The sequence below is a fragment of the Panonychus citri genome, unplaced genomic scaffold (assembly GCF_014898815.1).
Source record: "Panonychus citri isolate SS breed McGregor unplaced genomic scaffold, ASM1489881v1 Contig00134, whole genome shotgun sequence".
Taxonomy (NCBI): domain Eukaryota; kingdom Metazoa; phylum Arthropoda; class Arachnida; order Trombidiformes; family Tetranychidae; genus Panonychus; species Panonychus citri.
In genome coordinates, this window is record NW_026515539.1 from 2307696 (window position 1) to 2322013 (window position 14318).

At 35.7% G+C, this 14318-nt stretch overlaps 2 protein-coding genes across 3 annotated transcripts; one reads left to right on the forward strand and one right to left on the reverse strand.

Moving 5' to 3' along the window:
• Nucleotides 1-2043: 2043 nt before the first annotated feature.
• On the forward strand, nt 2044-3513 carry LOC128391544 (U-scoloptoxin(01)-Er1a-like). Its single transcript, XM_053351450.1, has 2 exons — nt 2044-2245; nt 2752-3513. The coding sequence occupies exons 1-2, from the start codon at nt 2221-2223 to the stop codon at nt 3177-3179; spliced, it is 453 nt and encodes a 150-aa protein (XP_053207425.1). The 5' UTR covers nt 2044-2220; the 3' UTR covers nt 3180-3513.
• LOC128391503 (E3 ubiquitin-protein ligase UBR5-like) lies at nt 3514-14050 on the reverse strand. Of its 2 annotated transcripts, XM_053351404.1 has the most exons (7): nt 14005-14050; nt 13326-13439; nt 12918-13053; nt 12389-12465; nt 4315-12232; nt 4067-4211; nt 3514-3967 (listed from the first exon to the last, which is right to left on the reverse strand). In XM_053351404.1, the coding sequence occupies exons 2-7, from the start codon at nt 13388-13390 to the stop codon at nt 3669-3671; spliced, it is 8640 nt and encodes a 2879-aa protein (XP_053207379.1). In that variant the 5' UTR covers nt 13391-13439; nt 14005-14050; the 3' UTR covers nt 3514-3668. The 2 variants fall into 2 exon arrangements, with proteins under 2 accessions (XP_053207379.1, XP_053207378.1); XM_053351403.1 differs by lacking the exon at nt 14005-14050 and having other exon boundaries at nt 13326-13984.
• Between the last annotated feature and the right edge of the window lie 268 nt (nt 14051-14318).

The window sequence follows — 14318 nt, forward strand, 5'->3', positions numbered from 1 at the left end:
TCATTTCTATTTGCATTGTATCATAATTGATCACCAATCTAGTTAACTAACTACTATTTTTTTGCAATCAAGTCAAGGACAATTAACGAAAACACAGTTAATTATAATCAAGAATTAAAATCTTCCAGCAGAGTGTTATGATTAAACCTCAAAGTGATTATAATCAGTCAATCACTTTTTTTTGCTTAACCTTAAATTGTTATCCATGATTAAAACTAATCTTGATCATCTTGATTTTAATTGCAACTGCACTCGATGTGGTGAAAAAATCAAGATTCAGTTGATAATCACCTTAATGATTAAGCCAAACGTAATCAAGATTAACCAATTTAATCAATTCAAGGATTGTCAAATCTGTTACTATTAACAAATTGTTGTTAGTAATTAAAAGCCTTCATCATGCTCATCCTCTTAATCATGATTTACTTTGCGATCAGGAAAACGGAAATTTAACAATTTTCATTGAGAATTAAATTAAATTAAATTAAATTGATGATCTAATATGTTTTTTTTTCATTTACAATTAACAATCAATTCTGGAAAAACCGACAACTTATTAGTGTTAACAATTGATTTTGTTTAATTTAATTTTTGAGCTCTTCATATCAGATGTACTGGTAATAATAAACAATTTATTGATTGTTACAGTTTGTTTTTCTTTCCAATGATTAGAATCAGTAAATTGTTTGAGATTAATAACACGCGACAATCAAATCACCTTATTGTTGATTACTGGTCACTGTTACAATCGATGTTAATTGTAAGCAATACTTGTGATTAAATAAGCTGATCAGTTGAATGATACTTGATAATAACAATCAACAAGGAAATGATCATTCATCTGTTGATTGTTGCTGATTAAGGTTAATTAAAGGTTATCAAAGGGTCAAGATTAAAGATGACAATTTAACTATTATTTTAAATTATAAGTGTTAATGATGATTAGATTAACAAGGCAATAGTAATTATAATATTAATTACAAGGTTAATCATGATGACAAGACAATCAATTGATCACGATTAAGATGATAATGTTAATTGTGAAGTAATTGTTTCATTTTCATTGATTGTTGTCTATTGATCATTATCATCGTTAACACAATCAACAACTAATTATTTATTATCTATTTAAAGAATCAGTAAATTTAAATGTTTACGTAAAAATAATCGTTAACAATTAACTGACAAAGTAATTATACAATTTGCAAGAAAAATTTAATTTGATTTAGTTGTTTAAGTTATAATGACAATCAGAAAATATAGTTTGTTAATTTAGGTAAAAGGAAAACTAATCAATGATAATCAACTATAAGAGATTTTAACTTTTTTTTTTAATTGTAATTAAAATGAGATTACATCTTTCCTAATTGTTACATGTCTACAATATGTTTACACTGAATCAATTGATTGTCCGGAAGTTATATCAATATAAATTAATTCGTTAATCATCAATAGTAAAACAAACAAACAATTTAACTGAATCAAAAATTCAAGTTGATTATATTAACAATAATACTAAGAAATGTTGATGATTTAAGCTGCAATGATAATGATAATAAGATGGATTGATTAAAACAATCAACCAATTGTTGAAACGAATTGAAAATTATATTGTTTCAGCTAATCAACTATTGATTGTTCAATGATTTATTTTAATAAACACACGCAATCAGATTAAATTGTACAATTTTCATGCTATTAAAAGTATAACAAACAAATGGAAAAGTTTATCGGCGATTAATTTAATTCAGTTAAAATTCTGATCGATGAAGTTTGGAATCAATCAAGAGAAAGATGAAGTTATCATTTCATGATAGAACTTTTTCTTTCTTTTTCCAATCTCTTTCGAATTTACTTTCATTCTTTTTCGAACCTGATCTTCCTCTTTTCTCATCTTCTTTTCACTTTCGCATCAAAGTCTCTCCTCTTTATCATCATCTCTCATTATCTTTTCTCTTACATCTAATCATCATCTTCGTCTTCACCTCCTTCTATTTTCCCTCCTTCTTACGATTCGAAGATCATATAAATACGAGGAATCAATTTCATCTTCGAATCACTTGATCACAATCATTCAATTCTCTTCAACTTCTTCTCTCCATCTCGAAAATAGTCAATTGTTGATTATATTATTTTCTCTCTTCGAATATTTTTTATCACTTTTTGTTCTAATTAATATTATTTTCTTTCATCTAATCAACTAATTCAATCAAATTCAAAATGAAATTTTCTTACGTTCTCTTTGGTAAGCAAATAATTAATCCTTTACCTTTGTGTTTCCGTTTGTTATCAACAATTAATGTTAACGAAACAATCAATGTGGATGATGGATTATATACTTCAAAGTGTTTCAATTTTATCGATTAACATTCAATTAGTAATCTTAATCCTCCAAGATTAATCGATTACTCTCCCAACAATTGATATTATTTTCTAATCAACTTGAGTGTAACAATTTTTGCAAAACTAGTTGACACAATCAATTTTGTTTCTTTTGTCAAACAATTTGAACTCTAATTGATCAAAGATATCGTTAATTAACTAGGTCGATATTGACAATATTCCGATAGAAGTTCTGATAAAAAGTTACGATTTGAATATAATCTATTTTTCAATGTCTTTTGTTTGATAATAATAATGATCGATAAAATTTGAAGTGCAAACAGCTTGATTCTCATTGTTAATTTGTTTAATTGTTCCATTTTCTAATCAATTGATTTGTGTTCCTCTTTTTTATCTTCTATCAATTAGCTATTGTCATCGTCGCCGTTTGTGCCCGAAATGTCCGAGAAAAGCGTCAAGCCAACACTTTATTATTACCCGATGGAATTGAGTTTATTTTAAATGCTCCTTTGGTGTCAAAGTTCAGATGTGAGGCCGCTGGTTATTACGCCGATATCGATAACAATTGTCAATTGTTTCACATTTGCGATGCTTCAACTAACCCACGAGGTGTTGCTGAGATCCGTCAATACACTTTCGCCTGCGGCAATCAAACCATTTTCAATCAATTGACTCTTACCTGTTCAACCCCAGAGGAATCAATTCCTTGCGAAATCGCCCCACAATTTTACGCCATCAACTCGAAACTCGGTCTCGAAAAGACTCCACTTCACACCGAAGAAGATCTTACCAATGCCGCTCAATACATTCCCTCTCGAGCTAAATTGGCCAATTAATCAACTAAAACAATCAACTACTAACAACTTATCAACACTCTAAAAGTAGAAAATTAATCAGTGAAGAAAAATGTAGATCGACAAACAAATAAAGAAGCTGTAAAAATAAAGAAAATGTAGTTTTCGCGTTCAGAACTTAAGTGAGAGGGAGAGAAAAGATATTCTTATTGTGCCTTATTATTATTCTTCGATAGCCAAAATCAACTCTCACTTTCATCTCCTGTTTCCTCATCTTCCTCATCCGAATCTCTCCTCTTCCCCTGCAACTCAAATCCTCTTTTTGTTCAATATTAATGTAAAAAAATAAAATAAAAATGATTTCCATTAACCTTGATTCGCTTACAGTTCACTTTCTTTAATTCGTACAAAAGAAAATTAGAAAAAAAGGAAATTAATTGTTGATTAACACGAATTGAAGAAGTGTCTTTAAGTTTTTTTTTACTGAATTATATTGTTTTGTTTACTTTTGCAATTGCTAGCCTATCCATATCAAACGAAACCAAAATTTTTGGTCTTAATTGCCATCAAAAGCTTTGAGCGTAAGACAGCTTTGGAGGAGTATAAAGGAAGATATAATCGCGATATACAAGTATTTGCGGTTGGTAAATGCTGATCATCGGCTGGCCTTATTGTTACACTAGGCATTTGATTAAAACCTTCTTCACTGGCAGGTAAGGCCGGACTTCCAGTCCAGAAGTCAACTAGATCTTGTTTTTCTTGCGTGGTCATTTTTTCCACAATTGACCAGAACCATTTTTTAAAGTAAGCTAAATGTTCACATCCATCTCCTAATAATTGAAAAGAAACAAAAAAAATGATAATGAAATTGACAGTCAATTGACGAAGAATCCAAGTTGATATGAACAGATAATAATGTAGATACATACCACTTTCATAATTGAATATTGTATAACTTATCAATTGCTGGACATTAATTTGACCAACACCATTTAATAACAATCTAAAATCTTCAGCAGTTAAATTATCGAATGAATTTGCAGGCAAAACATCAAATATCCCTGCCCTTAAACACTGTAAAGTTGAAGAAAAAGGAAAAGGAAAACAAAAATATTAATACGAATTTAAATTGAGCCAAGAATCGTGAATCATTCATTGGAAAAGAAAATTATCTTACCTGTAAAGCTACTTTCTGACAATGGTACATTCTATAAAGAGCATATTTCCTAACATAATCATAAACATTGCTTGGAGTAACTTCGATGTTTCGTCCATTTGGAATTAAATCGACGTGTCCGCCCAGTTCTTCTGGACAAAGGTCGATGGAAAATCTTAAATCTAATGATGAAAATAAAGTCTCAGCATCTTTGTCCAATTCAGCACTCATAATAAGTTGTCGCAATGATTCATAAAGAATTGGATCAAAGAAAGCTAAATCATGCCATGAGATTTGTCTTCGAAGAATATATTTGATTACATGTCGATTGAAAAAGATTGGACATAAATCATTTTGCAATAAACACAATCCGATAATACGACCAACATTACGGAAAGCATTTTTACGTTCTTGTGTACATTTGCCTTGACGAGGTGAAACAAACCCGCGTTTACCAGGTTGATAAAAGAGTGGAGCATTGTCTTCCACTTCATCATCATCTTCCATTGTACCTTGTCTTAAATTAGTTGGTGGAGTAGATCCGCTTCCTACACCACTGCTTTTATTCAAATTTGATGAATTGGTATTTGATGATCGACTTAAATTAAATATATCCAGATCTCCGGGACTGTCAGATGAATTGGAATTGGAATTTTGATCTCTTCCATGGGTCAGTATTATGTCTACCGCCTCATCGACTTTATTGCGAAGTGACTCTTCTGAGGCAAACAGAGTTAGTAGGTGGGGAGGTGAAAGTTCAAGTAGCATGCCAGTAATCCTGCTTGCAAGGGTGGGTCTAAGTTGGGCCACTTTAGGGTACAGGCGGACTCCCAATTGTTGACGATGGGGTGTTAGTAGTTCATTCAAGTTGACTGGTCCATTGTTATTTGAGACTGATGAGGATGAGGATGATTGTTGTTGGACATCGCCAGGCATGGTAAATGGTGGTGCATCATAACGTAATTGGTTAGGTCCATCACGATCTGATCTATCACGAGCGTTTGAGATTAAATCACGAGATGAAGATGACGAACGGTGGCTTGCATAGGCTCTTCTTTGCAATTCTTTCTCTTTCTCTTTTGATTTTAGTCTTTGAAGAAGGTTATAATGGAGACTTCGACTACCTACATGACAACCATCGAGAGGAGGTAATTTTTCATTTGAAAGAATTGCTTCAGCAAAAGCTGTATAAAAGCTTCGAGCGACTCCACTTCCTTCACCGGGTTCATCTTTAAAAGTAACTTTAACTCGAGAAATCGCCAGTAATGGAGAACCAGCAGAAAGACGGCGACTAAAATTATTGTACATTGAATTGAGTTCCTTAAAAGTTTGCTGAATCAGAGCATTTCGTTCACGATCAACTTTAGAAAAATTTAAATCTCTTTGTTGTGATGTTCTTAGTTTTTCCATTTCTTTACGAAACTTTGCTTCTTTCACTGGAAATCCACCAAGTTCACGGATAATTGAACCAGGTTCAGTTCCTACATCATCAACGAATATACGACCGAACAGTTCAAGAGTCAATCGCCATCGGCCAAGAAGTATATCATATTGAATAATATTTCCTATAAGTGAGATCGGTCTTTTACTCAAACTGCTTCCATGTTCATTTGATTTACCAGTAGTCGCTTTTTCATCACAATCATAAGGTGATTTCATATTGGATGAATGACCAGAGCTTCTGTTGCTATCGTAAACAGGATTAGTTGATTTGATAGAAGCTGCATGAACAATAACACTTGATTTATTACTGGTTTGTATGGGTGATACAATAATCGGCGAACGACTATGACTTGGATCGGTAATGACAGAAAGAGATCTTGAACTAGATGGGCCACTACAGGTTGATAAAAATGTCATATCGACTTGATTGTTATCTGGTGTACCGATATTAGAAGTAAATGATGAAGCACTTTGGTCAATATTCCTTCTTGTTCCAAAGGATTCGTTGTTGGATCGATCACTAAAGCTTATTCGAGCAGGGAGAGAGTCAAGTAATATCTGATCACTATCAGAAGAACAATTAACTGATGGTCTTGGTACACCAAACAAATCTTCTTTACGAGCTTGGGGTTGCAAGAGTTGAGGTTGATCAGCAAGAGGAAGAGCCTCAGCCAAAGGAGTAGAAAATGGATCTGGTGGTGGACATCCCAAGAAAAGAGTTGAATTGGATCTTTGGAAGAATCGATGTTTTCTTCCTTTGTTCAATGAACTTGCAACTCCTGAATTAAGATTGGAATCATCATCGATGTTGTTTGGATCATTTTGATAACATGAGTCATCATCTTGATCTTCGATGTCATTTTCCGGTTCTGCAATGTCGTCTTTCAATGAATCTGATGCTTTGCTTGCTGCTAAACCATCATTTCCAGCTCTCATAAAGTAAATGAGAGCATCAAAAACATAAGCAACGTGTTTAAGTGAAGAAACATCGAGAACAGGCATTGAGTCAAAGTGTTCGTTGTTATGAGCTCGCATTAGTGACATAGCGTAAGAAAGAAAATCTTTTCGAGCTGGACCACTTTCCAGGGTTGTAGAATTCGGTATTCGAGCACTGTTAGAGGTGACAGCATTTCTACGATTAGCGGTTGCTGATCTTGCATCACTCATTAAACTTCTACTATCCTCTCGGCGCGTTGAACTTGCCCGAGTTGTGGCTTGGGTTGATTGAGTTGTAGTCACATTAAGAGGTTGCACTCCAGTCAGGGTGACACCTGAATTGTTTGATAGAGCACATCCAAATCTTAATTGTCCTTCTGTTGCATCCATTACATTAATTAACCAGTCCCAAGTTGGTTTAAGTTTGTTCTCCAAGAAATTGAGTAAACTAATTGACTCACTATAACTCATACCGATGGCATTTATTCCAGGAGATACTCCTGGTCTATCACCCATGTTGTGAAGAGATGGGACTAGGGCAGCAAGTTGACGGATAACGATAGAAAATGCTCGTGCAAGAGAAATGGCTGTAGTGGCCATAGAAACACCTTCACCAGCGGTCGAAGTGGTGGGAACAGGGGCAACCGATGATGCTGATCGTCTTTGAATGGTAGTTGGATCAATGTGAACAAGTCCAGTTGATCCTGTGATGGCATTTACAGATATTCGACCACCAGGGTTAGCTGTTGAATTTGTGGCTCCTGATGACATTTCTCGATGTCTCAATGCCCATTGAAGATGTTGAGCAAGATTACTTCTAACTTGAGATGGATTAGTGGTGTTGGTTGAAACTCCACTGATATTTGAAGTACTATTCACAGGGTTAGCACGCCTTTCAAGAGATTCCTCGATGTATGGTAAATCTTCATTATCTGGTTCGGTCTCAGCAGCATCACTATCTTCTTCATCTTCGGCATTCGATGAATCACCAGAATCATCTTCTGAGAAATAAGCAGCTCCTGTTTCAGAGCCTACGACATTACCCGTGTTGGATGATCGTTGATTGACATTAGCTTCAGCATTACTTTGATATGAAGCAGGTGAATCATCGGGGTTTGAGTCAGAATCTGATTCACTTTCATCATGTTGACCTTCCGGTGCCTCTGCAATGTCATCGTGTTCACTTCCATCATGTTCACCATCTTCTAAACTTTCAATAACATCAACTTCATGGTCTTCGTCGACACTTCCAACCACAACATCAGCACCAACAGATGCTTCAACTAGACCAGAATTATTCTGATTATCAGCACGAATGTCGTCAGAATTATCAGCCATCAGTACATCAGATTCTTCATCAGCATACATTAAACCAGAAGAGGAAGATCCATTGCGAGTTACAATAGGTTCAACTGAGAATAATTGTTCACTAACTAGAATGGCATCAAGAAGTGAAGAGACCAAAGAGAAAGGTGCAGTTGGACGGGCTACACCCAATCGAACAGGAGAGATTAATGCATCAGCAAGTTCACATAATTCTTCAACAGCTATTGGTAATAGAGCCTGGAAAACTTTTTGACATTTTGCAAGTTGAGAGGAGGGCGAATTTTTCTTAAGATTGCTACTTGCACTGGCGTTTAAATTCTGATAAGAGGCTGGAGTTAACTCGACACAGAGAATAACACCGACTCGAGCAACAGATCTTACAAATCGACGAGCAACAAGTCGAGCCTCTTTGGCAATGTTGGGATTAGCATTATGGCATTCGCGTATAATGGTCACCAATAAAGGTTCAAGCATTTCAAATGAAACCTTAACCAACAGGCAATGGGTAAATTTATCCAATAAAGCAGTTCCATTTTGACTTTGAAGAAAAGCTTGTTCCTCGGCTGCGGTGTAGGTTAAATTTGATCTACAATGATTTTGCACCAATGAAGCTATATTATTATCACCACGGTATCCGGTTAGAATCATCGATTTAACAGCATTCCAATCTTGAAGAATTCGATCCAATGCTCGACGAGCAAATCGAGGCGGTTCCAAGTCATGATCGGGTATTTCAGCTTCAACATTTCCACTGAGTTCAGAGGCTTTACGGGTAATGGAAGAACGAGATCGAGCTGGACGGTGTTGCCTTTGTTCAACCATTTGACGACCTACTGTTTGAACCAAGAAAAGTAAAATATTTTCTCCTCGGCCGTTGGGTAACGTAACCAGATCAGTGTCAGAGAGAAGTTTCTTCAACAATTGGTGGCGAGCAGGTTGAGAGCTTGCAATTAATGCTTTACATTTACATTTCTCCCAACAATCACAGTAGGCAGTGGGTGAGGTTTTCTTAAGTTTACAGTCGTGACCCTTGTGGCAGACACGAGCACATTCAGTACAACAACAAAGAGAATCAATAAGTCCACAAGTTTTACATTCAAAAATATCTTGGTTTATATGTTCTTGGCCAGTCCAGGTAAAACTGCAAGTATCATTGCAACAGAGAACATGAAGAGGTGAATCATCTGGATTAGATCCTCTTGGATATAACATTGACATGACAATTTTTTTCTGGTTTTCTAAATCACTACTTAATTCCTTGGCAATCCTTTGGGCAACATTAAACAGATGAATAGCAGCGGTATAAGCACGGCCAGTGACCGCAAGCATAAAGGGTGTATAACCTTGAGAATCTTTTGCACACATAAGCTCTTTGAGGAAAGGCTTGAGAACCTGAGATTCGGTGAGAGCCCAAAGCACCGAAAGGGCAGCGGATTTTTGTTCATTGGCATCATAGAAAGGGAATTCGTTGGTTGTTGAAGAATCACTGGTCAGGTTGGGCATAGACGAAGCAGGCGAAGCCTCCATTTCTGAGTCACTTCCTTCAGCATTGAGAGCACGCTCATTGGAATCACGGTCTTGATTCGATAAAGGTGAAGGTCTATTGCTTCCTCGATTTCTTTTAATCATTTCATTTAATGTTCGGTTACTTGAAACATTAAGCAGATCCAATGCTTCACTGTTGTTTTCTTCGATAGTTGATTCTTGTTGTGGTTTGTTTGAAGTCGGGAAACATGCAGAAACTGCGGTGTGAAGGATGTTACGATTACCATCAACTCTTTCACTGACGATAATTTGTTGCGAAACAGATTCTTTTTCCAATGAGGCTAATGTTAATCTGACAAAGTCAGGATCACTTCTTAATATAGCAGGAGTTAATATTTGATTTTCCAAGGCCAGAGCAATAACTGCGATCTGGTTCTTTTGATTAGGTACAGTATCTTTGATTGGACTGATGCCAATTCCAATAGCTTGAGCAGGAGCCATGTCCAGAGTGATTGGCTCTCGGATAGATTCAGTACAATCTTTGGCAAGAGGATATAAAGCACCATTCCCGTCACGAAGGATTGTTATCGTCTCGTTTTCACCATAACAATATAAAGAGATCAAAGATTGATTTTGTCCAAAAAACGAGCTTGGGTCCGTAGGAAACACACAATCTTGTTCAATTTTACCGGAAGCTACTCCATAAACTACATAGCTCAACTTGGTACCAGCTCGGACGATAGCGTGAACTCCTTGATTAGAGACGGTCATTTTTATGAGTTGAATACCTTCAGGAATATTAACTCTTTTGGGTGACTTTTGGAAACACTCGGTGATTCGAGGTGAGTTACTACCCTTAACAACTTGTAGTTCATCTTTTCGGAGTAATCGACACTCTTGAAGAAGTGAATTTAAATCAGCATTGTCTTGTAAATTAGAACCAAGATCTTTACAATTGAATCTAACACAGGCATAAGATCCATCGATTTTGATGACACGACCGATGGGAACATTCTTGAAATCTTCAATAAACACAACATCTTTGATTTTCCATATTTCTTCATCTTTACGGTCTTCATCCTTGAAAGAGGATGATGTATTGGCGATTCTTTTACTTCGTTTAGGTAATGGACTAGCGCCTGGTTCAGAACAGGTCGAAGAAGCTGGTGATGGAGGTGGTGGCATTTCTAATCTCTCTTGTGATGAGGATTTCGAGAAGCTTGGACTTGGAGGTTGACCAAGATCCATTCTGCTACAACTACTGGCAGGAGTAGAAGGTAAACTTTGTGTTGAGAGGCACAACTTTTTCACCTCTGAAGGGCCAAGAACCTTGAAAGTACAAGTATCTGTGATGCTCCAAGCTGATGTAAGAAGTTGTCCAACTTTGGGTATGCCTCCGGCAGTTGTAAAGCCAAGGGCTCCTGCATGATAAGATGGACTATTACGCATGCAAACAAGTGCACCAGTTGTAATGTCCGAGCTAATGGATGAAGGTGAACGTTGTTTCTTTGCTTTGGTCTTTGTCTTTTCCCACATCTTTTTACGATGAGAAAATGGTGCAATGCCCCACCAAAAGAGTGATCCATTGTCAAGGCGAACGCAGGAGTACAATGAACAAACATGTAATGATAAAATTTTCTCACTCATTTGGAAGTCAGAGAAAAAATTATTTGCAGGATGTTCTAATTTAGAGGCAACAGGAACAATGCTTTCATCAATCCAAGTAGCAATTTTCATCGATTCAGTCAGAACTGAGGCTCTTATACAGGCACCAGAAATTTGGTTGATCTTCTCATTCAATAATCCCAAACTCACTGTTTTGGGATGATAAACAGTCATATTATCACTCGTTTGTCCACGGAATGGTTCGGGTTCACTCCACTTCCATTGGAATAGTTGACCAGTGTTGCTTATTGCAGCTAACTCTGAATAGAGGCCAATGATTTGAATAAATTTACGATTCTCTGGAGCGGGCCAATATTCAAGAGTATCAGAGATGAAAAAAGGGTTTAACTGCGGACTATTGTCATTGCGTTTTCTGGATGGATTGTTCCCACTTTCATTGATCACATTGTTTGATGAATTTTTGTTGGACTCAGACGCAGAAGCAGAATCTCTGAGTGCATACTCTAACCATCGTCGAGATGAAGGTGGACCACTTGAGCTACTTCCTGCAGTGACAAATTGTCTATCTGATCCATAACGAATCAAATGTTCTCTTTCAGGGGCAGATGATTCACGTTCCCTGTCCCCACCCGATGAGGCACGACCCAGTCTATTTCCACTGGGACGAACTCTAACAGATGAGTAGGAGAACATATCTTCTGGAAATACTGCATCAGAATCTATGATTACACCAGGATGGTCATTGTGAATACCAGCATCGAGTAGTGACATGAGATCGTCATTTGGTAAGTAAGAGTCTTGACTATCATCCATATCTTCAGCATCTTCATCGTCACGACTTAATAAATTGTTCACAGCAAGATTAACATCTAAATTTGTCCTTTGAAGCTCTCTGATTATTAAATTGCGAGATTTCCCTTGAAGAACAACCTGAGCTTGAGAAATCAGCTCCTCTGGGACAAATTGTGCTGCAACCACTGGTCGACTACCCATAATGACACTAGATGAACCACGTCCACGAGCTGTATTCGATGCCCTGAGAAGTCTACCTCGACGTGCATTTAAACGATTTGAAGATAATGAGTTAACATTTGAACTGTTATTTCCTTTGATGTTTGAGCTACTACAAGTGAAATGACCATAGAATAAAATATAAGAATGAAAATGAAGAAAAAAAAAATATTAAAAACCGAGACAGTTAAGATAGTTAAAATAGCAAAATAGAAGAGATAAAATGGCGATTCAATTCATTGTACATGATTGGATGGGGGAAGCTTACGTTTTTGATGGTTCTGATGTGGAAAGATCTAGTCTATCTGACATGAGGGAATAGCTCACTCTGCAAATACGACCATCCTGTAACAAAAGAAGGGAAAAAAGATGATGAAAACGGGAAAATGAAGAGAGAAAAAGAGAGAATTAGAATGAGACAAGCATCATTTTCTTAATATTATTGAACTAGAAGAGCTTGAAAAGGGGAGAGATTATCATGGTAGATATAGAATTGAATAGGATCATGAGATCAACATGGCTACTACAGTTATGCCTAATTGAGACCAGAGGCTATTAAGCCACCTATTAATAAAAAGTAAACTTGATTCCTTTTGGTCATTAAAACCTGAATGGGTTTGGTGAAAGAGATGCTTTGGTTAGGTGATTGAGGTGCCATTAATCAAATAGAAAAAAGTATCTCTCGCTAAATGGAAAACCAGGGTCATCTCTTTAAAATTAAATTGTTGATTTAAGTCTTTCAAGGGAAGGACTAGAATAGGGAAAAGATTTAAGATAATTAAAGCCCATTATAATACCTCTAATAAGAGTGCAATGTGTGATTGTGAGACAACACATTCAACCACAGGAACTGTTTTAATTTGATTAAATACTGTTGGACAACAGGTTGATGAGGTTATACCTCGATTATATTTATCAGCCATTTCCTTAAGCCTGTAGAACAAATAAATAGAATTAAAAAGAGAATTAGAAATATGTTGCAAAAATGAAGAAACATAGGCGATGGTAGAAAGAATGTAAAAATATAACAACAATAAAGAAGGGGAGAAGATAGAGAAAGAGAAAAAGATGGAAGTATTAAAAGCAAGGAACAAACAAAGGTCTCTTGTTTATTCACAATGACCCAAGAGATTATTTGACCAATTCATCTGGTAATGAGGCATTTTAAGGATAATCAAGGTAACAATCGAAATAAACATAAATACCTTTCATTGATTTGATCATCATTAGCAGGCAAAGGGTATAATACAAAGTGCATTGACGTAGACATGGCTGAATCTTCCAGTTTGATTCGCAATATTTTTTTCTCTCCTCTTCAACTGTAATAAAATATTAATAGAGGATTGAGATAAGTGTGAGGTGACACACACAAAATTAGATTTGGTTTGATCTTTTCCTTTTTGTCTCAAAAGTGAACACACATACACAACAAAGAAGCTTAATTAGCAAGAGAGAGAAAATGATTTGGCCAAGCCAAACCAACTAATAAACACAGAGAGGGAGAGAGATAGAGGAGAGGAGAGAGAGAGAGAGAGTGGATTAAATATTTGTTTCTTTCTCTCTCTTTTTTTTTCTTCTTCTCTTACTATCTCTCTCTTATTTCTTAAAATGAAGAGATGATTGAGTATCAAAGTAATAAGACAAAAACAGGAAGGTGGTGTAGAAAGAGAAGCTAAAATAAAGAAAGAGAAAGAGAGATAGAGATAGAAGAAAAAGAGAAAATGTAGAAATGTTGTAAGAGAACACAGATTATTCCTTATAAATTAATATTATTTTTTTTCCAAAGAAGGAAGAATTTGTATCAAAAATAAAGGAGAAAACACCAAAGGGAAAGAAAAAAAGACAAAGAAAAAAATATCACATAATTACTAAAATTGAACTCACAACAAAAAGGTAAATGAGGCAAATGTTTTTCTTCTGCATTTGTTTTGACACTGATTTGGGTTTTCTCTTTCTCTTTTTCTCTCTTTTCTGGTGAACAGAAATTCAACTGCGCAATTACCTTTTCGCAATAACAAACTTGATCGACAATTTCGCTAATCAGCTAATCAACTGGTCAACAATTTGGAATTACAATTAACAATTAACAGTGTTCACTTAATATTCGCAATCAACTGGACATCATGTTTTCTTTAGAATTTGGTTCAGTTTCTTCTTCCTTTCTCTTTGTGTTTTCTTTGTTTTCTTTTTTCATTGGA